A 24,950-nucleotide genomic window follows, 5' to 3' on the forward strand; every position below is an offset into this window, starting at 1 on the left:
TTACTTTCCCACGTCTGTTTGTCCTTCTGAAAGAAACTACATTTGAGGACCTTTGTCCAATCACGAGCCCCCGAGGACTTTTGTTGAGCACTTCAACAAAACTGCCAGTCACAATGACTTCAATCACAATCACCAATTTGTAAAATCTGCTTGTAAATTTTAATTGTCCTTCTCTTTAGCAATTTTGTAAACCTAAGAAATGCATTCATGTAATCTTTGTCAGCTTGATTTCATTGTCATGTGAATCGTTTGTCTGCACAGTTAGTTAGCATTGCGTCGTTGTTACACCAAAAATCTTCTCTGCATACAATTCAAGCAATCCTTTGTTTTAAGTTAGAATGAGTCAGTTAAGTTTACACTGTTATTGTTTTGACCGATGCATTTTATTAAAGAGTGCCTAAAAAAAAAGCAATATCTGCTCCGGTTAATGATTAATACATGAAAACATCATAAATGCAACAAACTTTTGAACTTCAAGGTTGAACTGATCATCTTTGGATTAATGTGAATAAACTTTATATGTTAGGATTTCTGAACCATGTTTTAAATGCAATCTGATTTCGGCCACCTTTTAATCATTAAAACAGAGAACACAGCCTCAAACTGACGTCATATTAATGGTGGCTGAAAGCAGAAAACAAACACAGCATCATCCTTGGCAGCTTCTACTGACTTACTTCAACATAGATCATCATGTGCAAGTTGCATTTCTGCATGTAAACCATTATACCTGATTTTTTTTCTCTTTGATTTAAATACATCTGTTATATTGTTTAAAGGTACAAACATGAGAATGCACAGATACTGTTGCAGCATTTCTGGCAACAGAAAACCAAAGAATGTCAAATGGAAAAAATCCCTCCAAACATGTTTGTGTACTAAAAGATACCGAAAAGTGCCCAAAGAGAAGGAGAAGTAGAAACATCTTTTTTCCATCAGTGAACATCAGTATTTACTCGAAATATGACCTCAATTTCACGAAGCACGATACCGCTAGAATGAGATGGAGGCTACCCCTTGTCAGCCTTATGGTCTCATTTATCTGCCGTCATTTTGCAAGTTATTTTGATAATTTGCCCAGTGATAGATTAATGTTTGTGTTACTTCACGAGAGACTTTTAAAGCAATGGTAATTACCGTGCATGTTTCTGTTCTTTGTAGTACAGACTGATTGAATAATAGTTCCGGACAGTGTGCAGTACACAGTTAGGTATCTCTCCAGTTCTTGAAAGATATTGCATTGTGGTTTTAAGTGCACTTTCAGCATATATTCAAAAATAAGATAGTAGGTGTTGTTTGGAAAGTTTAAAAACCTCCCAAATACTAAAAAGGAACAAACAATTAATTTTAAAGACATATGAATATTTGTGGGCTCCACAGTGATGTTGACAAGAGCTAAGAGGTGGCTCATTTTTATGAGCACACAGTGTGTGGGACTCTTTCCATGCTGCAAACAAGCATTTCCAAAAGACCCGGGGTTGCAGTAACACAGACACCTTGAATGGCTCTTTCTCACTCTGCCGTGACCTCTGTGTTCACTTGAAAGTTTGCTTGTGAATAGATGCACATAGGAGGAGGGGGTGTTTGAACTCCACAACTTAATTAAAATCATCACAAGGGCTGCTTAAGAGGTTAAAACAGAGAACTTGCTTAAAAGTGTTGTGGAGGAAAGAAATGTAGAAGGGGAGATCTTTTTGATTCATTCATAGTTCATAAATTTGTGGGTCTTTTGACATCTTCAGTCCCTTGAAAGAGGGACGTCTTCCTCCTTCTGTCCTGTGAAACCCACAGCTCACACAACATACACAAAAATAGCTTTTGCTACTTTTAGAAATCGGGAGCTTTTTATTTTTGTGAAAGGAATGTTCTGGGGTTTATCAGGAGTTTGCCTTGAGCACATCAGCATACAGTCCAGCTTGTGAGTCCTTAGTTTTTGCTACACGCTGCAGTAACCTTTCTGTGTTTGTTATGTGCTGCAATTGAGAAATATTTACAGAATGTGGGTGGAATTAAAGTGGGGGTTAAGATTTTATTGTTGTCTCCAGAAGTTTTACTCAGCTGTGTGTTCAAGCTGTTAGAGTGCCTTCACTAGCAGATGATGATAAATTTGTACTATAAGTCATCTTCCAGGTGCGTCTGTTTGGAGAGTGCTCTGTTATGCGTAAAGAAGGGGCAGGTCACTTCTCGCTACTACAGCTCTCCCTCTCTCCCTTCTGTTGAGGCGTGGTATTTCTCTCTCCGTGGCTGTAACAGACTTCTGCGGGGCAGCTGTTGGAAGTGAACTGCTGAAGCTGAGTCAGTAAATCTTCTCACCAGCCCAGGCTCAGTCACTAAGCTGGTGTGTCAGAGAGCCATTTACGTGCTGGGGGGGGGAATTACACTTCCAAGTCAAATGCTGGCATCGTGAGAAGAAGGATCCGTCGGATTTTCCCCTTTTAAATTCTGTGGGAATATTGTGTTTGACAGCTCCTGTGTACAGCTTCAGCTTAAGGCTGGAGGACATCTCCTCGGGATGATGAAGATATTTTCACCTTGCTCTATCATGATTATTGTTGCGCTACTTGTCGCCACCGTCTCTGCCACCAAATTAAACGTGCCACGGCTGAGACTGTCCCACAAAGGTAATCTATCTATCTATCTATGGGCAAAAGCTCTCCATCACTATTTTATGCGCTTGGTTTTTTCCTGTTGTTTGTTTTTTTCGGGAGAAAAGTCTTGGTTGTGAAATATTTGTCTGATACTTGGAGACGCTCCAATAACCGCTTCTTGTATTTTGCGCATTTTCTCCTCAAACCACTTATCGTCTCCGTGGTGGTCTGAGCTGGAAGAGCTAAATTGCTTTTTTTTTGGGCTACTGTTTCAGGGAGTTAATGCGCTTTAGGAGACGCACATGTATGCATTTGCTGGTTCGCAGGTTGAAACAGCTCGCAGTACAAGCCGGGTGCGCAGCAAGAGGAGAGAATTTGGCTGAGGCTCGTCTTTCTGCGGTCAGACACACCGCGGCGATCGTCTCACTGTAAAAGTTTATTAGGGAGGGCAACTGCGACGGAATAGGTACCTAAAACGAGGATGTTTGATAATTAGCATTTTTGCTGCTAAATTGTTATAAGCACTGGAGAATTTAGCTAGACTTGGTCTTTTTTTGTTGTTTGTTTCGTTTTTACTGCAGTCGTCCTCACAGGTGGATTTTGTGCGTCATTGTGTGCAAGCTGTTTCGCTGCCGTAATCACAATTCTCCAACATATGACTGTACTAATTGCTTGCTTGATGATAGATTTTTTTCTTGTTTACCAAATATTTTTCCTTAGCATTGCCATATCTTTTGGCTTGTTCCCACACATGATCTCTTCCTTTCCTGGCTCTAATCTAATTGTTGTCTATGACTCACCCAAGTTTAATGATAATGAGGCAGTAAAGTGTATGAGTGGTTAGGTGATGCTTGACTGGGTTTTTGCCAAACTATTGTCATTGTTTCGTTTCACTCAGGCTTGAATGATTCTGTAATCATCATCAGCGATAGATATCACACAGGATTTCCTTCTGTTCATTTTTTCAGGGGAAAAGTCACCAACTAAGCTTGCTTGTCTTCCTGTTGCCTGGACTGAAAATAAATACAAGTGGAAGAAAGAGAGCGAGAGAGGCTCATAGAAAATAGGGAGAGAAAATGGAAGTGGTTTTTAATATTGAGGTTAAAGGGCAACAAGAGGGAGCAGAAGTTAATAAATGGCATGAAAATCTGAATTTGTTTAGCATTTTAGGAGAAGAGGCAGGGAGGAGATACTTCTGTTACGGCGCAAATAAAGTCAGGCCCCAGGCAAACACCAGAAATGGAAAAAGCTCACGATTGTGACTCACTGTATTTGCTCATGCAAAGCCTAGTTTGCAAATCCCATATTTTCACTCTGGTGGTGCAATAAGCAGATCCATATTGAGCCATTTTTCTTCATAGCTTGCCATCGAAAGACACTCACTTCTCATTTTATGAGCATCACATGGAGTGTGGAGAGGTCTCTGCTTACAAGATTAACATTATGGAGCTTCTTGCTTCCTTTCATCATGACCTCAGATTTGACCCATCACTTTACCCTATTTTACATAATTTCCCCATTGATTCAAGTCTCTCCCCTCCTCATCTGTTTTTTTACAAGCAAATCTCTCATAACCTCTACATGTGTCTCATCATTTCACTCTTTAGTCTAATCTCTCCCCTGCCTCACATCTATCCTTCCCCTCTATATTGCTCTCTTGTGCTCTATCAGCTGCATATGCCATTGCAACCCCCAAAAGCCCAGAGGGTGTTTGTATTCCCAGGAGGATGTAGAGGTAATTTAGCAACAGGAAAAGCTGTCATTATCTCATTTCAATCACTTAGTTGGTAGAAGTTCAAGCAGGAAGAAGGCCATTTTTACCTCATAGGAACCATTAAAGTACTTGGATCCCTCTTGTCTTCTTAGTTTTTTTTCAAACACCATAGTTTGAAAAATGTATTCAAAGGTTTGTTGAATTTAACAATTCAGTTAAATTAATGATAAAACATCTTTTCTACATAACACATGGCTTTAGCGTCAATAGCATTTTAATGACTGTTGCAAAGTGCGCCCAGTTTCAAATGTTTTTATTAGCACATGCAAATCTTTCATTAATTTCCCTTTTTCATTTGAATGGTCTTGTGACTTGTTTCATTAGAAAAACTATATTGTAAGAATTTATTGTAGTTTATATTTTCTGAAAACGTGATTGTGCAAAAGTAAAAATGTGTGTGTTCATGTATCTGTGAGCTGACGCTGCAGCGTTGAGGTCTGTAATGTGTGATGTGTTGGCTGGGCTCCCTGCCCTCCCAGCAAAGCATCTATACAAATCTCCCATCAAGCTTCTTTCTCTTTCTGTCTGTGTATGTCTTTCATTTGTTCTCCTCTCCCTTCAGCTGGCCCGATTCTTTTATTCGTTCGAATTCTCTGGGTCTTGTGTGCTCACACACTATCCCACACTGACTTTAGACACACACACACCGTGTCTAACACAATATTCACTTTGTCTGGCGTAAGGCAGGGGGTGCACTTGAAAACACAAACGTTCACATCAGCGTCCCATTCTGATCAGATTGCATTAGCTCTCCGTGTGAAGGGTCCTGTTTGTTTTTGCTTACAGCCTGTGAATTAATGAGTTTGTTTTCCTAGTTGGCTTTGCCTGGATGCTTACATGCAGACTGGTGTTAGTTGTTCTTAGGTGGAGGAGTGTAATCTGTCATCAAGTCAGATGGAGATGGTCCGGACAGATGGAATGTAAACCGTCTCCCATCCTTTCATCTTTTGGGTCTTTTCCCTCTGGTCTGCATCAGTTTCTCCCACCCTCCTCATTTATTGTAGTCTTCCCTAATGCCTTTGTCACATTCAGCTGAAGTGCTCCCAGTCCTCTGACCTGATTGAAAGTCCAGCAAAGAAAAAAAGCTAAACAAAGGAATGAGACTGGAGGGTTTAGTACACAAGCCAATGAGATTTTTTTTTTTTTTTTACCTTTTTTTCTTTCTTTTTTTTTTTAACTACAATGTATATATGTTTGCACTAGGCAGTCAAGAATATTTTAGAGGTTTTTTTGTGCTTTAGTAATAGCTGACATGTGTTTAAATCTAAAATGCCTGTGTAAAATGCTAACGTACAGTCAAGAGAGCCTTTAGCCTGCAGGCTCAATACCAAATATTTAAAGTTTACCGTACATGAACAATAGTCCAGATAGCTTAATAAAACTGGAAAAAATGCAGGAATGGCAAGAAACAGACTTTAAATAGGGTTCTGATCCAAGTGAAAGTAGTGATCCTTTATTGATTTCAGCTGTACAATACACCTTAGTTAGAAAAAGATGTATCTAAAGAAGCATTTCAAAAGCTCTCTAAGCTTTTGGGTCAAAATCAAAGTGCTGCGTTGTTTTTTTAAGCCTTGTATGTGAGTTTTTGTCCAAGAATGATCCACTGGATCTTATTATGCATGTGTTTATGTGTTGCAATTACTTTTTTATAGTGGCAGTATTATACCAGTGATATTTAAATGGATCATATGAGGGTGAACAACTTCTACTTTCCATTCCAATCATGGAACATTTAAGTATGGAGGGTATGATTATTGTCCTTGTGCTAACAAAATGCTAAGAAACATCTAAGTGAGTATCAGGTATTTTAAACATGCATAGACGAGGTCATTTAGAGGTTTAAATTTAAAGATGAACTTTGAACTGCTGCTGTTTCACAGTTCACAGCTGTCCTGCGGTGCACCAACTGGAGCGCATCACCCCTTGTTTACCCACATCTGCAAACCTTTCAACACAGAAGGAGGCAAATCCTACATTTACTGAGATCTGCTGCTGCATATGGGATGATGTTCATGCAAAGTTTTATTTGGATTGGCACACAGATTAATGAGGAGATAGGGTACAAACAGACACATAAATACGCTACCGTACAGTCATTATAGTAAGGAAAGAAGAAGAACATGTGAAAATGACTCAGTTCTGTTGAATGTATTGCAGCCTCATAGATTGCAGTCTCTAACTTGTGAATGATGCAGTGCAGGACTGTTCTTTTCAGTCTGATGTGTGTCTGCTTCTCTCTATCAGCCCATCAAAGCAGCTGCACCATCGCTTGCTAGGCCAACAAACCATGTGCGTAATTTCCTCAGACACACAGCCTTCATAACTGCAGGATGTGGCAGACAGCAGAGTTTTAATTTAACAACTTGATAGAAGAAGCTGTAAAAGTCACCTATGTATAGAATTCTGAAACCAGGATTCAGGCAAGAGTTCGGTACACAGCAGGAAAATTCAAGGACTTTTCTTTGAGTTTCTCTTTTTACCTTGTTACTTTGAAACAGTGGTGTTTAGTGTCTTAATGAAAAGTTGAAATGGACAAGCTCATGTGTTACTGATCACGAGTGCTGAAAGTCAAAGTCAGCCTCTGTTTCTGTTGTTGCTGAGATAAATTCAACCTGGTTTCTTCAACATTGAGTGAGTTCACTGTACTCAATTGACTTCCAAAGTAACCAGAGCTCAATCCAGCTACATCTTTGGGATGTAGTGGCCAGTAAATCTGAAGCTACTGTGTGACGCTATCCTATAATTATTCGGTAAAATCTCTCAGAAATGTTTCCAGCACTTTGTTAAATCTGTGCGAATGAAGAATTAACGCAGTTCTGAAGTCAACAGCAGGTACAACTGGGTATTGGCAAGGTGTACCTAATGAACTGCCCGGTTACTATAAGCAGTAAACTGTTCCTAACCCTGCAATTACCAAAAAAAGCACACAGCACATTAAACATCCTATCAAAACAGCATGTAACTGTTGTCCATGTTTGTTCAAATGGGTCAGAGTGGGCTGTTCATGTTATCCCACAAACAGCCTCCAGCAATCAAAAAGCAAATATTGTTTTAAAACATTGTTTTGGTATATGTAACCGAAAGCTAAGCTTTCACATTTGTTAGTCGTGATATAAGCTTATCAACTAAAACAAGGTACTTACAGCTTAAATCATAAGAGTGATGTAGAAGTTGCCTCAAAGATTTACACGTCTGACACTGTGAAATTATTTGCAAATGTGATTGGTTGAAGGGTGTGGATTAACATTTAAGCACAAATGCATGTATGCAATGCTGAGCTTTCAGAACATAGTGAACACATTGCCTGCACATGTCACTGTAGTTCAAAACTGTATGCATGTTTTGATAATATATAATTACTGTAAATCTAGTCATGGTGGAAATGTGTGTTTGTGTTTTAAACTCACAGGTGCTTTATATAAAATATAAAAGAGGCACAATAGTACTTTGTCCCATTCGGGAATATCAGCCATAATTGTTTTTGAGGCTACAGAGACATAATGAGACCTTTCCTGTCTGGTATGTAGACCTGCTGACAGAAGAAACACATTGCATGTTTCTAACACCACAGGCATGATATGAGGGGTGAAGAGTGTCTGAGAGATAAATACAAAGCACTAATGTGTGAGTGTGCGTTGCGTGTTTTATGTGTGTATGAAGTGTGTAATGTGCACGCGTGCGTAGCCTTGTCCTTGCTAAATACATAGATGTACTGCTTTTAAAAGTAAACATCTGCATGTACTGAACTACTAGACTATGTGTGCGTGTGCAGAGTTAACTGTATGAGAGTGTCTCAATCAGAGAGCTAATGCATCTGATGTCCACATTTGTGTCTCTCAAAGTGTCACTTGTGTGGCCTCGTGTGACAAGCCTCAGACGGTGACCAGCCAAAATCACTGACAAGACACAGATGGAGAAATTAGTGACGAGGGAAATAAGAATTGACAGTAAATGTGTGAGACATGTGTTGATATCCACACAGAGCCAGGTTTGAGAGCGCAGATGAGAGGATGGAAAAATAGTGTATGCGTGAGAGAAATAGAAAGGATCAAGAAAAAAATGGCACAGTATAAGACAAGAAAGATAAAGACACCAGGAGGAGGAGGCTATGTCTATGATGTGCATCTGTGTTGGTCCAACACATTCCTGACACTTAGTCAGAAACCCCTCCTCATCACATTTCCAATGAACTTAGAACCTTATAAATGCATCATCATTTCAGAAGTCCACCACAATTTTGCTGACAAAGAAGAATAAACAACCAACAAACATCCACATTAACAGATATACAGAGTGACAAGGGACATAATTAAGCAATCTTGTTGCAGACTGATATGTTGGCAGGTTTACTGTAGGCACCAAAACGTCTTGGTAAAATTTTAGGGGAAAAATGCTTTGGGTTAAAATATATCCCTTTATATCACTGACCAGACTTTAGTAGCACGTTTCTCCTATTTGCAATACGTGCTATACCTTTATCAACATAAGGGAGCATTTTTATTTCAGTGATTTCGTGCCAGACAGTGTAAGTGTTAATTTTGTCAATTTGTCATTTCACTGAATTTGCTTACAATTAGGAAAATATGAAGAATAGCTGATATGAAGTAAGACATCCTTATTCTGTCAAATGTTCAACCATCACTTTTCTGCGAGTCTCTGAAAGATGACAGCAATAATAAAGTTATTTTAGGTTTACATAGCTGTAGCATATTTTAAGATATACTCATGGCAGTTCTGTGGATAAGCACCTACTCATTATCCTTAGGAGATAAATATAACACCCCAGCATAGCGCTTAAAGTTCAAGGCTGTACTGATAAACCAGTGTTGGATTTAAATGGCTTAATGCTGGTGCAAAACATGTTCAGATAAACACTGCATTGATGCCCTAAAAGGTCAGTGCGCTCAGGCCTTACAAGGCTCGACTGTCTAAAGCTGAACTCTGAATTAACACATGCGCCCCCAGTAATCAGTGAAGTGAATGATGAACTGAAGAGGGGGAATGCTCATGAAAGCAAAGAAACATCAATGAAATTTTAAGATCAGAGACGGAAAAGGAGAGAGGTAATCAATGAAAGATTTGTGAATGTTGAGAGAAAACCAATGAGGGATTTTTGATAGAGAGACTGTAAAAGAAAGCGAAAAAAGGATGGTGGATTGGGGTGGGTTGGGGGGGCATTTTACAAGATGGAAATGCCAGAGGAGGGTAGATAAAAAGAGGTCATGGTAGTAGAGAGAGATAAATGGATGATAAAAGACGGAGAGGGGCTAGGAGAATGAAACGGAAAGGAAACGACAGGAGGTTGAAAGGGTTGAGAGAGAAAAATGAGAGCGGTGTAAGCATGACAGATAGAAGGATAAAGAGAAGACAGGAGCTAACCTGACGACTGAAAGACACTGGTCCCTTTGAGAAGCAAAGGTTGAGGGTTCAAGTCCCAACAATGTGGCTTTGACTATCTGTCATGTAGATTACTAAGTATGCCACTTACACACAGGAGTTACAGGGTGTGTGTGTATGCGCTGGTGAGTCTTGTGCATATAGTGGGAGTATCCTGTATCCCTGTCTTTTGTGAAACCTTTCTGGCTGCCCACAATTGTTTGACTAACACGTTAAGAAGAGTTGTGTGTGTGTAAATGGCTGTATGTGTGAGTGTGCATGTGTGCTAAGAGGCTAGCCAAAACCAATCTCACTGTCCTCAGTGCCGGGTTTATGTTGTCTTGAGCGAGGGGGGCTCAAGTCCTGACAAACTATTTATCTAGTCTTTCCACACTCTGCCACACCCAAAAGACACACAGCCGCCCCCCTCCATGGTTTTCACAATAGGTCTTCTCTACTCTGAATCTAGTTTGGGTCTTGTTTCCTGATAACAATCAGACTTAGAAGTAAGGAGGAAGTTTTCTGAAAGCTTTTTAGGAAGTCTCTTACATTTTCACGCTTGTTTGCCAAATTAGCACTTAGCATCATTGACAGCTTCTTGAAGACAGCATCAGTGGAGCTGCAGATCATGTTATCTACACTAAAGTGAAAAGAAAAATGGTAAAACTATGACCAAAAAAGTGTCATAAAACATCCAAGTCCAGGCTCTCAAGGTAGGCTTGGAAAAGTAGTCAAAGGAAAGTTAGAAGACATTGAAAATACACTACACCCTTCTTGGTAAATGGCCTGTATTTGTATAGCGCTTTTCTAGTCCCTAAGGACCCCAAAGCGCTTTACACATCCAGTCATCCACCCATTCACACGCTGGTGATGGCAAGCTACATTGTAGCCACAGCCACCCTGGGGCGCACTGACAGAGGCGAGGCTGCCGGACAGTGGCGCCACCGGGCCCTCTGACCACCACCACTAGGGGGTGAAGTGTCTTGCCCGAGGACACAACGACCGAGACTGTCCGAGCCGGGGCTCGAACCGGCAACCTTCCGATTACAAGGCGAACTCCCAACTCTTGAGCCACGATCACTCTGTGAGCCACGATCTCTCTGTGAGCCATGATCGCTTCAGTGTGTTGAGACTCTTAAACCTGAAAAAATGCTAAAAATGATGCTTTCTGGCAATAAATCTAATGCGGTTGGAAAGGCTGTTTATTTTTTCCCTTAAATGGTGCCACATTTTTAAGGGATATTCAACTTTTGTTTCTAGCAGCAGAGTTGTATATGTGGGTTGAACCCATTATAAATTTGCCAAATTCTCATCTCCATTGCCAAAGTGGTGGACTGACTATAGGCCACAGACAGGCACAGCCTTAACTCTACAACCTTTCTAATGACCACCAGGGGGCAGCACGTCTGGTTGCAAGAAATAGACTGTGTAGAAACCTATGAGAAAATGACCCTACATCTTATGTGATTTATGACCTCGTTAAACATTTTCTTAACTAGTTTATCATCAAAGGTGTTAGTTTTTTGTCTTTTTTAAGGCAACATGATGAAATGATGATGCCATTTAGGACCTTGTGATTGTCAAGTTGCTATTATATGAGGATGAGATTGATGTGGAGACTGATATTGGCACACACAGAGATGTGATGTGATTTGAACATAAAACTATGCTGGTAAAAGTCATTCCAGTTGGTTTGTTACCGTCACTTTAATAAAATGGTGATTTCACCAAGCCGCATGCATGAGCAAGCGAGACTCTTTTGGAACCTGTAACCTGAACTGAAATCAGTGAACAAGATGCTGTAATCACAAGAAGTCCATGGTCAGCCTACGTAAAAAAAAATAAATAATTGTGTTATGGCCAACAAAGAAATATAGGTTTAAAATGAAAGTCCACATATTTTACACGATCATCTGTACTGTTAGTCCACCCAAAGTTTTTAAAAGCTTTACACAAATCACACTGAAAACTTTGTACTCACTTGGACTAATGTTGAACTTGGCCTCCTCCAGCATGTCATCATCTGCCAAGAGCATGCAGGGCTGTGGTGCTGAAATGACAGATGCCTTGCTAGTGTTTTTCATACAAAGTCCTGCTGTTCCAGCTTGAGGAACAAACATTATTCAGCCACTCATTTTCTTGATCTGAGACAAATAAATGAATTTATCATTGCTTATGTATTCTTTCTCTGGAGACATAAAGGGAGTAGTAAGCATTTCAGATAGAAATGTGGTACAGCTGAGTCTTCCAACAGAAATGAAGCAAACAAAAAAGGACACAAAAACCCTTTAAGAGACAGAGAGGGTTCCTCTTGCCCACTCACGTCATTGTAGTGTGCTACCATTTAGTGTTTTGGCTCCAAGCCAAAGTGAAATGGCAGATAAGCAGGTCAGAGCCCTCTCTAATGCTGGGCGAGGGGCATTACAAGCCACACGTAGGGAGATGCTTCACCCCTGCCACCGAAACAAACAAACTCAAGCTTGTAGCAGTCAATTAGTTCCACAAGAGCTGCTGACAAGAAGAACACAGCACAAAGGACTCCACTGTGGACTGATGGATCTATTAAACAGCAACTGCAAACATACAAACATGGCCGTTAACTTATACCAGAGGAAGGCTCTATGCGTGAATGCATCTTTGTGTTTGCTACTGTGACAGCCAAACGTGTATTGCAACCAGCTGTCCGATTTTAAGCGTTCTGTCTTTAATTGAATCCTGATTCGTTTTGCTACAACAGAACAAATCAATCAGTTTGTTGTTTTTGTTTTTTTTATTACATTTCAAAACTGAATTTGAAATATTTTGTATGTTTTAGAAATGATCTGCAGCGCAGCGACATCGTTCATCTTCATTAGCGCAGCAGCAGATTACAGCAGAGCTACTTCAGTAGTCCTAAAATCATTTAATCAGTGGATTTGATTTAGGAATGAGGAATTAAATGCATATTTGTCTTCATTTTGTTGCATTTAGATAAAGCGTGGGCGAGGCCAGCTGTAATCTGGTTGAATTGTTTTTGCAAAAACAAGTGACATCACAGAATTTCATACAGATTTGGAGGCATCGAGGGAGCAATGGCTGGGAGCAAAACTGTAAATTAAAAAGCTGAGTCTGAGGAGAAAATCTAGAAAGATGCAGCATTGTTTTTTTCTCTCTCACACAGTTAAGTGTGATGTAGGACTGATGAAGTGATATTAAATAAGAGCCTGACAGGAAAAGACAGAAGGATTTCTGAAACAATGGGAGAAAGAGTGAGATTAAGAGAGGTTAGAAGCAAGGATGATGAAAAGAATGGAGGAAAGCTGAGGCCAGGAGATATGGAGTTTATGAGGGATCAGTTTGGATGAAAGACATAAAGAGTAAAGTGTGTGGTAAAATTGATTAATGGAGTTAGAGTGGATTAAAAACGGGAGTAGGAAGAAAAGATGAAAGAGGACAAAATAGAAAGCTGGATAAAAAGAAAGCATCTGGCTGTCAGAGAGGATGAAAGATAAGGAGAGAAAGAGAGGAGGTAGAGATGATGAAATAAGGGAAGAGGGGGGGTGACCTGATGGGAATTGAGGGTGATGAGGTAACACCCTACGCTGTGTTTTGATTGGACCAAGAGGGAAGATCGAATAACAGGAATACTGACAAGCATCCTGAGACGACTTAGGGAGAAGATGGTTTGACTACTTGTGTGTGTGTACGTGTGTGTGTATGTGCGTACGTGTGTGTGTGCGTGTGTGTGTGTGTGTGTGCGTGCGTGCGTTTGTGAGTGTGTGTGTGCGTGCGTGCGTGCGTGCGTGTGTGTGTGTGTGTACGTGTGTGTGTGCGTGCACGCGTGTGTCAGAATTTTGTGACAGAAGGAAGATTCAGGAAGTAAGAAAATAAAGAAACTGAAAATCCCACATAAGATTGTGCTCCCTTTCTGAAATTCATCTCAGTTTTTATCACATGTCATAAAGGACCGGCTGCATTAAAATGTGAGCTGTGAGGGTAGAATGACATCTGCAGTGAGGAGCAGTAACAGGTTGGCAGGAAATCCCAGGATTTATTTTGCCATGAGTTATCTGCAGGATAAATCCTGGGGATATGTAATGTGGGAATTAATAGCTGCAAATGAATACTTTCAAAATAATTGCGTAACAAAATTGATAGATAGCACATGGGTGATATGTGCAAGCTGCATGAAAAAATTACACATTTTATTAGATTTCTTCTCCAGTTTCAGCAAAATGAGTAGAAACCCCCCCAAATAATTATCTTACAGGACACAATTTACATACATGAGTATAGAAAAGTGTTTTTTGTGTGAGGTATGTGACAGAGGCTACAATCACAGCTGTTATTAAAAAAAATCTTAATATCAGATTGCCGTATTTGTGAACTGAAATTCAGTGCTATGCTCAGTTTTGTTCTTGAGGATACATTTTTTTTTATAAATCATTTATAGAAACAGATAATCTGTAGAATGGATTGTAAAAGAGGTTGATTACCTCACTAAAAAAAGAATAACTTTCAGCAAAGGTCTGAAAGTTATTCTTTACTCTGAGTAAAACTCACATTTAGTTTGGTTGTTAGCACAAACAGACTAACATGCATCCTTTCAAACAATGTGAAGATGAAGATTTGAAGCTTGTGTTTACCATTTTAATCTGTTTATTGTGTCAGTTTGCTAATAAGCCTTAGACAAATGGGTTATATTTTAGGAAGTGTTATAGACTGTATATAATAGATGGACATCACTGACCTACAAAAAGTGCGGCAAACGAAGAGATATATTCCTTCTAATGACCACCAGAGAGTGACTTTTGGTTTTAGTCTTCTTTTTTCTGAATGCTTTGAGTAATTTTGCAGTTTAACTCGGTTCAGTTTTATTTATATTGTACCGAATCACAACAAAAGTTGCCTTAAGTTGCTTCATAAGTCTTTTCAGACAAATTTTTGAAAGAAATGTTCAGATTATCAATAAATGCGAGGCAATCTGAGCTGAAAGTGATAGAAAAGTGAAAGAAAAAGTGAGAGAAAAAGGAAAGGTGAAACTCTGTGGAACAGTATACCTAATTCAAGCATGCCATAATGTAAACAAATCAACCCAGAGAAAAGTAAAGTCTGTGATGAAGCGTCAAATGCAATACTTAAGTAGTTAACAGTAAATGTAGCAGAATTACATTGTGCATTTTTTTTTCTTTGCATATGCTGTCAAGAAGGAAATAAAAAAAGCGAGGACATAGGTCAGAAAGAGGTCCATAATTCTGAGGAATTTTCCAGCTCTCATAAAAATGAGGAGGAAAAATGTAAAGGATGAGAGGGAATCTGATATCCTTGAGAGGAGGATGAAGCCCAGGAGGAGTGGGTGAGGTGAGAGAAGGAGAAGCATTGTGAGATGACTTTTTGTGTACGCAGCGGATTCCAGAGATATTTGGCACTCTGCAATAATATACAGCCAAGATCTAATGATACCCTGGGAAGTCTGTCAGCAGTGTAATGAGTCTAATACGTCTCTGTTTGTGGATGTGGGTGTGTGCGTTTTTTGGTATCAGAGCTCGTGAAAATAAAACATCAAAGAGCAATATTTAGAGAAAGCGTCTGACAGTAAGTTTTGTCATCTCAGATGTGCACAGATGTGGTTTGAACAAGGATAGTTTGACCTTATTGGTTCATTATGGCATGCATGTGTGCCTTACTAGCACGCATTTTGTAGCTCAGGGGGTCTAATAGGCATCAGATGTGTTCTTTTCTCCTGCTGAGCCAACAATAACACTGATACTATCAGACATGCATGCATGTGCTTATATATATGTGCATGTCTATGTGTGTTCAGTATACAGTAAAATAGCTTGTACCTATACTTTGCTTGTGCCCAATTTGTATATTAGAGAAGCTTTTCTTCACTTTGTTATCTAACCCACTTTTTCTTTTGTTTCCGATAGTCCATTAATAAAATTCTCAGTTCAAACCAGCTTCTTACATTTATTCTTCATCACTAAATGGAGCCATGAAAAGGACAGCAGCAGACTGGCGGACAATGCAGACAGAAGTGTGTGTTGCTGGCAATAAAACACTGACTCTTAGGTTTACCATTGAGATTTTGTGTTAATAATCCCTCCTAAATATTGCGACGTTGCATAGACACTCTTTAAATATGGTGTGTGATAATAAGTTGTACAGGTACTCATTGAAAAAAGGCATATTTGCTGCACATGCAAGCTTCTTTTCATTGTTATTCACTTGTTTGGCAATATTTTAAAATTTTCAGCAAACTTTGTGGCACCAGACATCAGTGACCCACACAGCAACATACAGTGCTGCACAGAAGTCTCAAGACACCGCTCAAGATCACAGCTCACTCATTTTCAGTCTCATCATTAACTTGTCTATTTTCAGAGAAACATTTCTGGTTTGTAAAGCCACTTAGCACTTACTTTTGAATCATTAAAGCATACAACCCATGGGATGTACCCTCCGTGTTGTCCGTTGTGTCTGCACATAAGAGACAAGTTAGCAAAGAACAAATTTTAAATTGTATCTTTAGACCCTTTGCTTTTACTAGCCTGCCACATCACTATCACAAATTCTGTTCCCTTTTCATCATTAAAATTGATGAAACATGACAAAGATAACAGAGTTGGACAGGCGTAAAACAGTATTTTTGCACCAACAAGCTGATTCCCAAAGATTTCATGGCTCTTTTGGCATATCTCAGTGTGGTTTCCTTAAACAAAGGGGACAAAAGAAGAAGTTCCAGACCTAAAAGTTCAAATATAGCAGAAGAGCAGTATGTGAAAGTGACATCTTAAGACTTTTGCACAATACTGCATGTACTCCTAATCCACAATTACTGAATTTTAGTGTCTTTTTTTAACCTTAAAAGAAAAATTGCTTAATAGTGTGTCATTAATCTCCCCAACTTTTTTAACGTCTTGGTTTCATTCATTTCATTTGATTGTCCAGGTCCAGTTACTTTTTATGTTTCAGCCTTTCAACCTCAGTCTGACCGCAAAATCCGACCACTGCTCTGAGGGAGTCTGCAAGTTGGCAGCATTATTAGTGGTCTAGTCATAGTCCATCCATCCATTCTCCAGCAGTGTATTGGACATGAAGTAGGATCCAATCTGGACACACAACTTTCACTTCTACATGTAATTTAGAGCCCCCAGATAGCCAAACGTGCATGCCTTTGGACATCAGAGAGACACCCACGCAGGTAATGCAAACTCCACACGGAGAGGCCATACTGCTTAACATGATGGAAAAAACAGTTGCAGATAAGTTTTCTCAGCAGAACATGTGATACCTCCTAGTTAAGAACCAAATTAAAATCTATTCAGGCAGTGGTGGTGCCCTCAATTTTACCTCACTTCTCCTCCTTTTCATGCTCTTTCCTTCACTGCACAGGCTCCCGGATCAAAGAGTAGTATGCAAAACAGGAGCAGTGAATGAGATTGCAAAGTCCACACGTCTAAAGTGTAGATTTGACAAACACCAGGGCATGCCTTAGACCGATTGTGCAGAAGAGTGAAATGTAAACAAATCAATAATAAATTATTGCAAACACATCTTTGCAGCGGGTGAGACTGCGTGAGGGTTGACACAGTGAAACCAGATGCTCATTCGCGTGTCGCTTTGCTTTGGCACATCTGCTGTTTGTCAGTGCAGCACTGGCTGACTGCTTTTAGGGAAATAATGCACATTGAAGACAGATGTTTCACTATGGATGCTGTCATGAATTTGTGGATGTATATATAGACTGCGCAAAAAGATGGATAAAAAGAAGAGAGACAAGGAATAAAGATCAAGTAGCAAAAGGGACAGGAAGACAGAAAGAAACAAGAGATGAAACTTAAGACTCTATTATTCAAAAATGACTTCAAGTAAGGACGTTAAAGATGGATAGACAGAAGAGACTGAGTGTGGTGGAGACGCAGAAGAGGTGAGGTGAAGCTGGATAGAGAGCAGGGAAGAGAGAGGGGGAGAGGTTGGAGAGAGGTGAGACACTGGCGTGATTTCCACACTGAGGTGATGAGCTGCTAGAGTGATAACAAGCTACAGATGGAAGCTGTCAGCTCACCTTTCCTCTCTGTTTGGGTGTGCTTGCTGGTGTCTCTGTGTATGTGCGCTCTGGTATTTATGTCGTTGCATTTTTGCTTTGGTTTGAGGAAGATTTGTGTATACAATCGAGTAATTTATGAGAAACAACGGGAGGGAGAAAGGCTGCTTCCAGTCTGAGTGGGTTTGTGCGCATGTAGGTGGAAACAGAATGAATCCGATTGTGCTGTGGAAAACAAATGGCTCAGAACTGCACGCACTTCATATTGAGAAAGAAGAAAAAAGAAGAGTTTGGAGTTAATGACGCAAAACATGTCGGACTTTTGAGGCAACACAAGACTGATAAATGCTATTCTCTGTCTATAAGAGACGTTAATGTTGTCAGCAGCCAGGCTATAAATTAATTCTGCCCCTGATTAGAAAATACACAATTTTATAACATAAAGCCTTACATAAATTCTTTAATTATAAAGTTCAGTTCAAGTGCAGCAGCCACGTGGCTCTGGGGTTATGCTTGTTAAGAAGCCTAATAGCATCATCTCTGAGTTGAAGCTGTCCCTGGAAATGCTTGGTTTGTGAAAATAAGCAAAGCAACAGTGCAGAGGATCTCTGTGTGGCAGATGTAAAAGTTGCAGAGGGTGGAAGAGACTGCTGAGCTTCAGCTACTGTCGGTTATCTTTCCTTCTGTCTCTCCAGCATATTTTTTTCAGCCCTGCCAGTTTCAAGAAATCAATCAGTCGTACTGCTCTCTTTGTCTGTCTGCCTTCTAATTATTTTCAGACTCTTACCAGTTGCTGAACTCTTCAATGTCTGCATTCCTTCTCTTACCAATTATTTCTTTCTTTCTCTAACTTTGTCTAACTTCCTCTCTCCCTACCTTATATTGCTATTGCTTGGCAATTTTCTCATTAATCAGCCAAACTTTTGGCTGTTCAGCAAAGACACAGGATGAAATGAATGTCAATATCAGTGGAAACCTCTTTGGAAGGCCTTTATGAGAGTGTGAGCTAAAACAAATAAATGGTGGATAAGTGATGAAATAATACCTGAGAAAGTAAAGCATACTTGCAGCACTGCTGAAAAGTGTTCATGCTTATGTATGTGGAAAAATGCTGATTTCTTATAAAAACAGCTCCATTGTGTGTACATGGCCCCAGTGATGGACAAGGTATCACCGGTACATAGGACCCTCCTGCCTCACTCAGTCAGTACTCACGCTGAGTGGCGAGTGACTCGGGCTCCCCCTCTCACTCTCTGTGTTTGTGCATGCTAGTCAGTGTGTATTGTGCTGAGTGAAAATGAGGAGAGAAATAACCGATGTGACAGATGAGTGATGAGAGACAAACGAAAAGTCAATTCAGCCCGAGCTGACTCCTCCGCTGAGAGTCTGACATACCAGCAACGTGTTCACACACACACACACACACACACACACACACACACACACACACACACACACACACACACACACACACACACACACACACACACACATTTCTCTCCTCATTTTCATACCTAGACAGAAAGAAAGTAAGGTGGCGGGCGATAAAGATGAACAGAAACAAAGAAAAAGTGGGAAAAAATAAGACGTGTTTGGGTGAGAGAACAGAAGATGTCAAAGTTGTCAGAGACTTCCAGGCAGTTGGGTTTTGTGTTTGGTTTTTGTGGTGTATACGTGCATCAATATGCAGTGTATGTGTGTGTGAAGAGAAGACACCCTGTGTCTAGCTGAACTCGAGTTCACCTCAGTCTGCACCTAGCCTGCAGAGTTATTGCAAGAACCTCTTTGAAGCTGCTGCCAAATCGCTCCATATTCGTTACCATGGTACTTTTACTTTTAGTATCATGAATTTCTGCAGTACTGCATCATGTTAATATTTAACATTTCCTCTTATTGTTTTAGTGCCGTGTTTTAACTACAAGAACTACTTCAGTGAAGTAATTTGATTTCAGTGAAATGAATTGACACTAAAGTTTTGAATCCCATAGAAAATACAGCAAATATAATGCAAAAAGTGCATTTTTTCAGAATGCACAATAGCAGGGCCGTGACAATAGCACACCCAAAAATATTACAGCCTTTATTCTATTTTTTAGTCTGCACTCCTCCACGTTTTCTGCTGTCACTAATGCCTTGCTCTCTTTGCAGACCTGCTGTCCACCAACAGGTCATCCATCTTCAGCGGTCACCATGGCCACCTCTCTGTTACCGCCGTCTTCCTGGATGAATACCGTGACCGTTTATTCCTGGGCGGGAAAGACGTCCTGTACTCTCTCACGCTGGGACCTGTTAGCAGTGAATCGAAAGAGGTAAAAATGATGTGTTTCATATATTTTTTCTGAGTATGCAGAGCTCTGCTTCGATGATTGATGCACAGTAAAAGTTTTTTTTTACTGCACAGTCTACATTTGTCATTTTATTTTGATTTAGGTTGTGGACACTGTGCTTCAAGTGGTTTCACCCTGTAGAAAGATGATTTATGACTTGAAGAGACAGATGGAGGATTTAACATTTTATCAGAATTCCTTCCTTGTAGAACATCTGTTTAAGTGTTCTGTTACAAATCAGCTACAAATATGGCAACAGACATTTCATTTAATATTACTGATATTGCATCAAACTGAAAAGTCTTCCTCCCATCACCCTCAACTCAGTGAGCCTGATTCCACTGGAGTTTTCTTCCTGTTAAAAGGGAGTTCTTTCTTCCCACTGTTGCTAAAGTGCTTATAGGGAGTCATATGATTATTGGGGTTTTCGCTGTTTTCTTTACTTTTACATTACCTTTTGCACTTCTTGTGTTATAAACAGGTATCCTCTAAACTACACTTCATTTCTACCCTTCCCAGTAAAGGAACACCTGTAATAATGCAGCTACCCATGAATCAAACATCGTATTTCTGTCTGCTTTGCTTTTAATTTCAGCACCGGTTTGTCATTAAGGTTTGTTAAACACTGTAACAGCAAAGAGAATTGAAAGGTAAATTATAAACCAGGAACCTCACTGCAGATTTATCACAGACTGAGAGTCTGACCAAAACAAAAAGAAGAGATGTTCTATTGCCTTTATCATAATTAAAATTGAAAATTTATCTTTTTTATATTAAAAGAAAGTATCTAATTCACAGTCTAGATTAAGTTGAGAACAATCACTGATTAGTTTAAGTCAAAAAGACTGAATATGTTAAAAATTATTGACAAAAATAAATGCATTTCATACTAGAGTGTAATCTAGGTTTTATTAGTATTTATGCTCTGGAACAGTAAATCCATATGGGGTTTTGCTGTGATTTGTGAACTTGCAGAGTTATTATACCTTTCAGCTGCATCCTATAAGGTTTCAGACAGTTTTTATTAGAAGAATTTGTCATCGGGGAAATGAGTGAGTTTAGGTTCAAACAGGATATAATTTCATCTAACTGTGTTACTTTGGAGCAAGAATGTACTGCAAATTTGCATCAATATTTAAATTTCCACTAGGATGTCCAGTTTACTCTGTGTTCCATTAAACTGGTTTCTAGTACATAGTGAACAAAAACAACCCTTTTAAACCAAAGTCCCAGGTGTGCTACAGCACTTAGCTAAGAACAGCGGTGCGTGTACATGGGTCAGAGAGACTGATGACATGAAGTGAATGGGTGAATGGGGAATTTAAGTACGCAGGAAGCCAGATGTCGCTCACCGTACCTACCTCTTAATTTTCCATCCCTCTCTCGCATTCTCTCACAGCTCTCTGTCTTGGCTCGTGATCACACACGGTGTTTGCCGACAAAGTGCGCTGTGAGCGGTGTGAGGTTTAACAACCATGTTTCTAAAGGAGCCGCCATTGTGAGTTCAGTAAAAGAAATTTTTACAAGATTAAGGACATCTGCCAAATCATCCATAAACCAGCACTCGAAGAAAGAAATTTTGTTTAACTTCAACTTTAGTTTGTCCTCACATGAGGGAGCATCGCTAAGAGAAAGTATGCTTAACTCCAGAAGCACAGCATGTCCCACAGCTTATCCCTTTTTACAACATGATTTTACATCATGCTGTAAAATCACATCCTTCTTAGTTTAGCTAGTCAGTTTAATATGCACCCCTTTCTCATTTAACCTGCCAAATGTTTCCCTCAGCATGCATGAGTGTGCAAAGATCTTCCCAAATATGGTGAAAAAATCCAAAAGTTACAATTAAAAGTTTGGTCTGAATAGTGATCTTACAAATTTTACTTAAATGTGAGAAGAACTCAGTCAACTGCTCCAACAACGAGATTCAAAGAGAGCTATTAACTGAAACTTGCCGTCTTTCAGCACAGTGTACAGTCTTTTCTTAAATCTAAAGTATCCTGGACAAGTGGAGGACCAAAGAAGAAGTTGCAGGCCCAAAAAACATCTACAGCAGATGAACGGTATGAAAGTCACGCCCTTAACAAAAAGGGAAAAAAATACCTCCAAGGACCTGAAACAGAATATGGGAGCTATGTCTGGCCCATCTGGTGGTCCATCTACTGTTTACTTAAGCTTCATCAGACATGGTCTCAGTGGAAGGGTGGCTGTCAAGAAGTCATTCTTAAGGAAGGGAAACTGGGAGAAAAGGCTGAGGTATGCCAAACTACACAACAGGCAGATTGAAAATCAGTGCCAGCAGGTCTTATAGAGCGATGAATCCAAATTTGAACGTTTTCGTTCAAGTCATCCTCAGTCGGAGGTCAGGAAAGAGGTACAACAGTAAGTGTCTATAACCATCTGTAAAACACTGTGAAGGCTCTGGCATGGTTTGGGGCTCCATTTCAGTGATTTTGGAGATCTTATCAAAATTGATGGAAATATGAAAACAGAAAAGTGGCATCAGAGTTTGATCCACCATGCAAAACCATTGGGAAACACATTGCCAATGCAGTAAAAGCATACCTGGATAGAAAAACACACAGTGGAACACTACCAGTTAAGGGCCTCCCCAGAGCCCGGACCTCAACAGTGTTGAAGCAGTGTGGGATCATCTTGACAAAGAACAGAACAAAAAGCAGAAACATCCAAAGAAGAGCTTTGAAACTATTCATGAAGACTACCTAAAGAAATTACAAGGAAGACTTTTTCATAGTACTGCATATTGTAGCTTTTCAACTTAATCTTTGCCCATAAAAGTCTACAGTATATATCTGTTATATAATCCCAGTTTGGTGCCCTCTATAAATCTGACCAGCAGTGCAGTAATGCGGGGTGATTTAATTCTAAACTCAAGGCTTTAGTCGAATAAAAATCAGATGGCATTAACTCGGTCCATGTTGCATGTGTCAGCCCAGAACTGGCTCCACTACGGTTTGAATCACATCAGGAAAGTGGAAAAATTTCCGTAATGATAATTACCAAGGGAAAACTAAAACAAATAATGATTTAGTACATCTAAATGTTTCACGTGATCGAATAAATATTCCACTTGCTCCATGCGAAAAGATAAACACGTTTGATTGGTATTTGATATCCCGTCTTTGAAAAATGTATATGAAATCTTCACTCTTGCTTTTCTGGCTTGAAAATGTGGCTGGCTGTCAAAAACATTGTTTTTCAGCAAGTTTAGACAACTGGTTTACTTTGCAGAGTTTTTGGTTACACACTACAGTGTATATTGTGTGTTTCCTTGGAGATTGTGGAGATGGCATCTAACCCAGCTTATTTAGCGTAAGAGTGATCTCTTTGGCCCGAAAAGAGCACAGCGTAAAACGTGATGTGTTGATAAAAGTAGTGGTTGTGTTGACATTTAAATCAGTATTTAAATCTTTTTAGAGAGAAGATTTAAATACTGAGCAGGTTTTAAAGGACTCGTAATGTTTTCTTTTAGTATTTAAATCAAGTTTCCATTTACATCTTGCCTTGGCTCTGTGTTGCTATGCAGAGATGTCAGATTATTTTGTGCATAAATGCAAAAAAAAGCTACATACAGCACATAAAAAGTGTTGTGTTTGATGAATAAAACAATAAAATGCATACATCTGGCATTTATGGTCTCAAAATTAAGGAGCACTTTAAGACCCTCTTGACTGTGTATATATTAAAAAATGTTGAAACAGACCATAATCAAGCCAAACTTTAGCCTGATCCACAGAATACATTGTTTCCAGTTGATTTCTACCATTGCAAGCCAGCTTGTGGAGTTGTAAATGACAAATGAATCAGCAATAGTGTCCATTTTATACTAAGATTTGTCTCCAATACATTTTTGATTAGGAAGCTGGAAAAGAATTGGATGAAGCGTGTCACCACTCACACGGCTGTGGTGAGAATTCATGTTTCTGCTCAACTAAACAGTTTCCATCTAGGTTCAGCTGCAGTGTACACACTGGCTGGATTTGTTTAAACTAAACGAAGCACACTATTTCGGAACAGCTCCAGGAGGTAGTTGGGATGGACGGCTAGTTTACAAAGCGCTAAACCTTCATCTAGGAGACCAAAAGGCTTTCTTTATGGATCCCAGTGCTAAACAATGTGCATCAATTTAGTTTTTCATTATGTTAAACATCCATCAACATAATGCTCTTTGATAACAGTGACTTTCGCAGTGGCACTCAGTGCATGTGCACATGCTGTTCATCCACGCGCTGAGCGCAATCAGACATGGTGAAGCAAGTCGGGACCATTTGTTTTCCCCTCTGGTTGCTATCATCCCGCTAAGGCAGTTTCCTGTTAGATCAGACAAAGACTTATTGTCTCAGAGAAACTCGTGGTAGTACACAAACACTATGACTTTACACGCGCCACTGAAGCTCAGCTCAAACCGACTTGGGCTTTTCTCTTCAGTGGCAGTGTGAAAACTAGCCCCATTGTTTAAAGTCCAAATTTGACCTCATGCTTATCCGAGATTCACCTCATCGGATTATCCAATTTGCAGACTGAGAGGAAGATTCCGGGAGTTTCCTAATCTATGCTGTGAGAACTTGTGTTTTATTATAGCTCCAGATGGTGTTGAAATGACACTCTTAAGGTGGCTGAACACTTTTCTCCCTGCTTATCTATAGCCAGAAATCTAATTTCCTGTCTTGGCACAGAAAAAGAAAGTCTTGAAATCTTTCAGACATCTGTGTAGTATGTTAGTGTAGCCTATGTACAGTACATGCAAGATTTGCTCTTCGGACCAAGCGAATGGAAAATTTCAACCAAAAGACTTACATTGTGGTCTAAAGATTGTTCAGCGCTGTGGAAGTAGA

At 39.7% G+C, this 24,950-nt stretch overlaps 1 protein-coding gene across 2 annotated transcripts in view; it reads left to right on the top strand.

Moving 5' to 3' along the window:
* Positions 1–2,060: 2,060 nt before the first annotated feature.
* sema3bl (sema domain, immunoglobulin domain (Ig), short basic domain, secreted, (semaphorin) 3bl) overlaps positions 2,061–24,950 on the top strand; it is a 59,081-nt gene continuing 36,191 nt past the window's right edge. The window contains exons 1-2 of one of the 2 annotated variants that reach the window (XM_040047617.1): positions 2,061–2,621; positions 19,916–20,076. In XM_040047617.1, the coding sequence (XP_039903551.1) occupies positions 2,513–2,621; positions 19,916–20,076 (270 nt within the window). In that variant the 5' untranslated portion in view covers positions 2,061–2,512. The remainder of the gene's footprint in view (positions 2,622–19,915; positions 20,077–24,950) is intronic. The other variant, XM_040047616.1, reaches the window with a different exon arrangement.

Source organism: Simochromis diagramma, unplaced genomic scaffold, assembly GCF_900408965.1.
Source record: "Simochromis diagramma unplaced genomic scaffold, fSimDia1.1 OVJJ01000387.1, whole genome shotgun sequence".
Taxonomy (NCBI): domain Eukaryota; kingdom Metazoa; phylum Chordata; class Actinopteri; order Cichliformes; family Cichlidae; genus Simochromis; species Simochromis diagramma.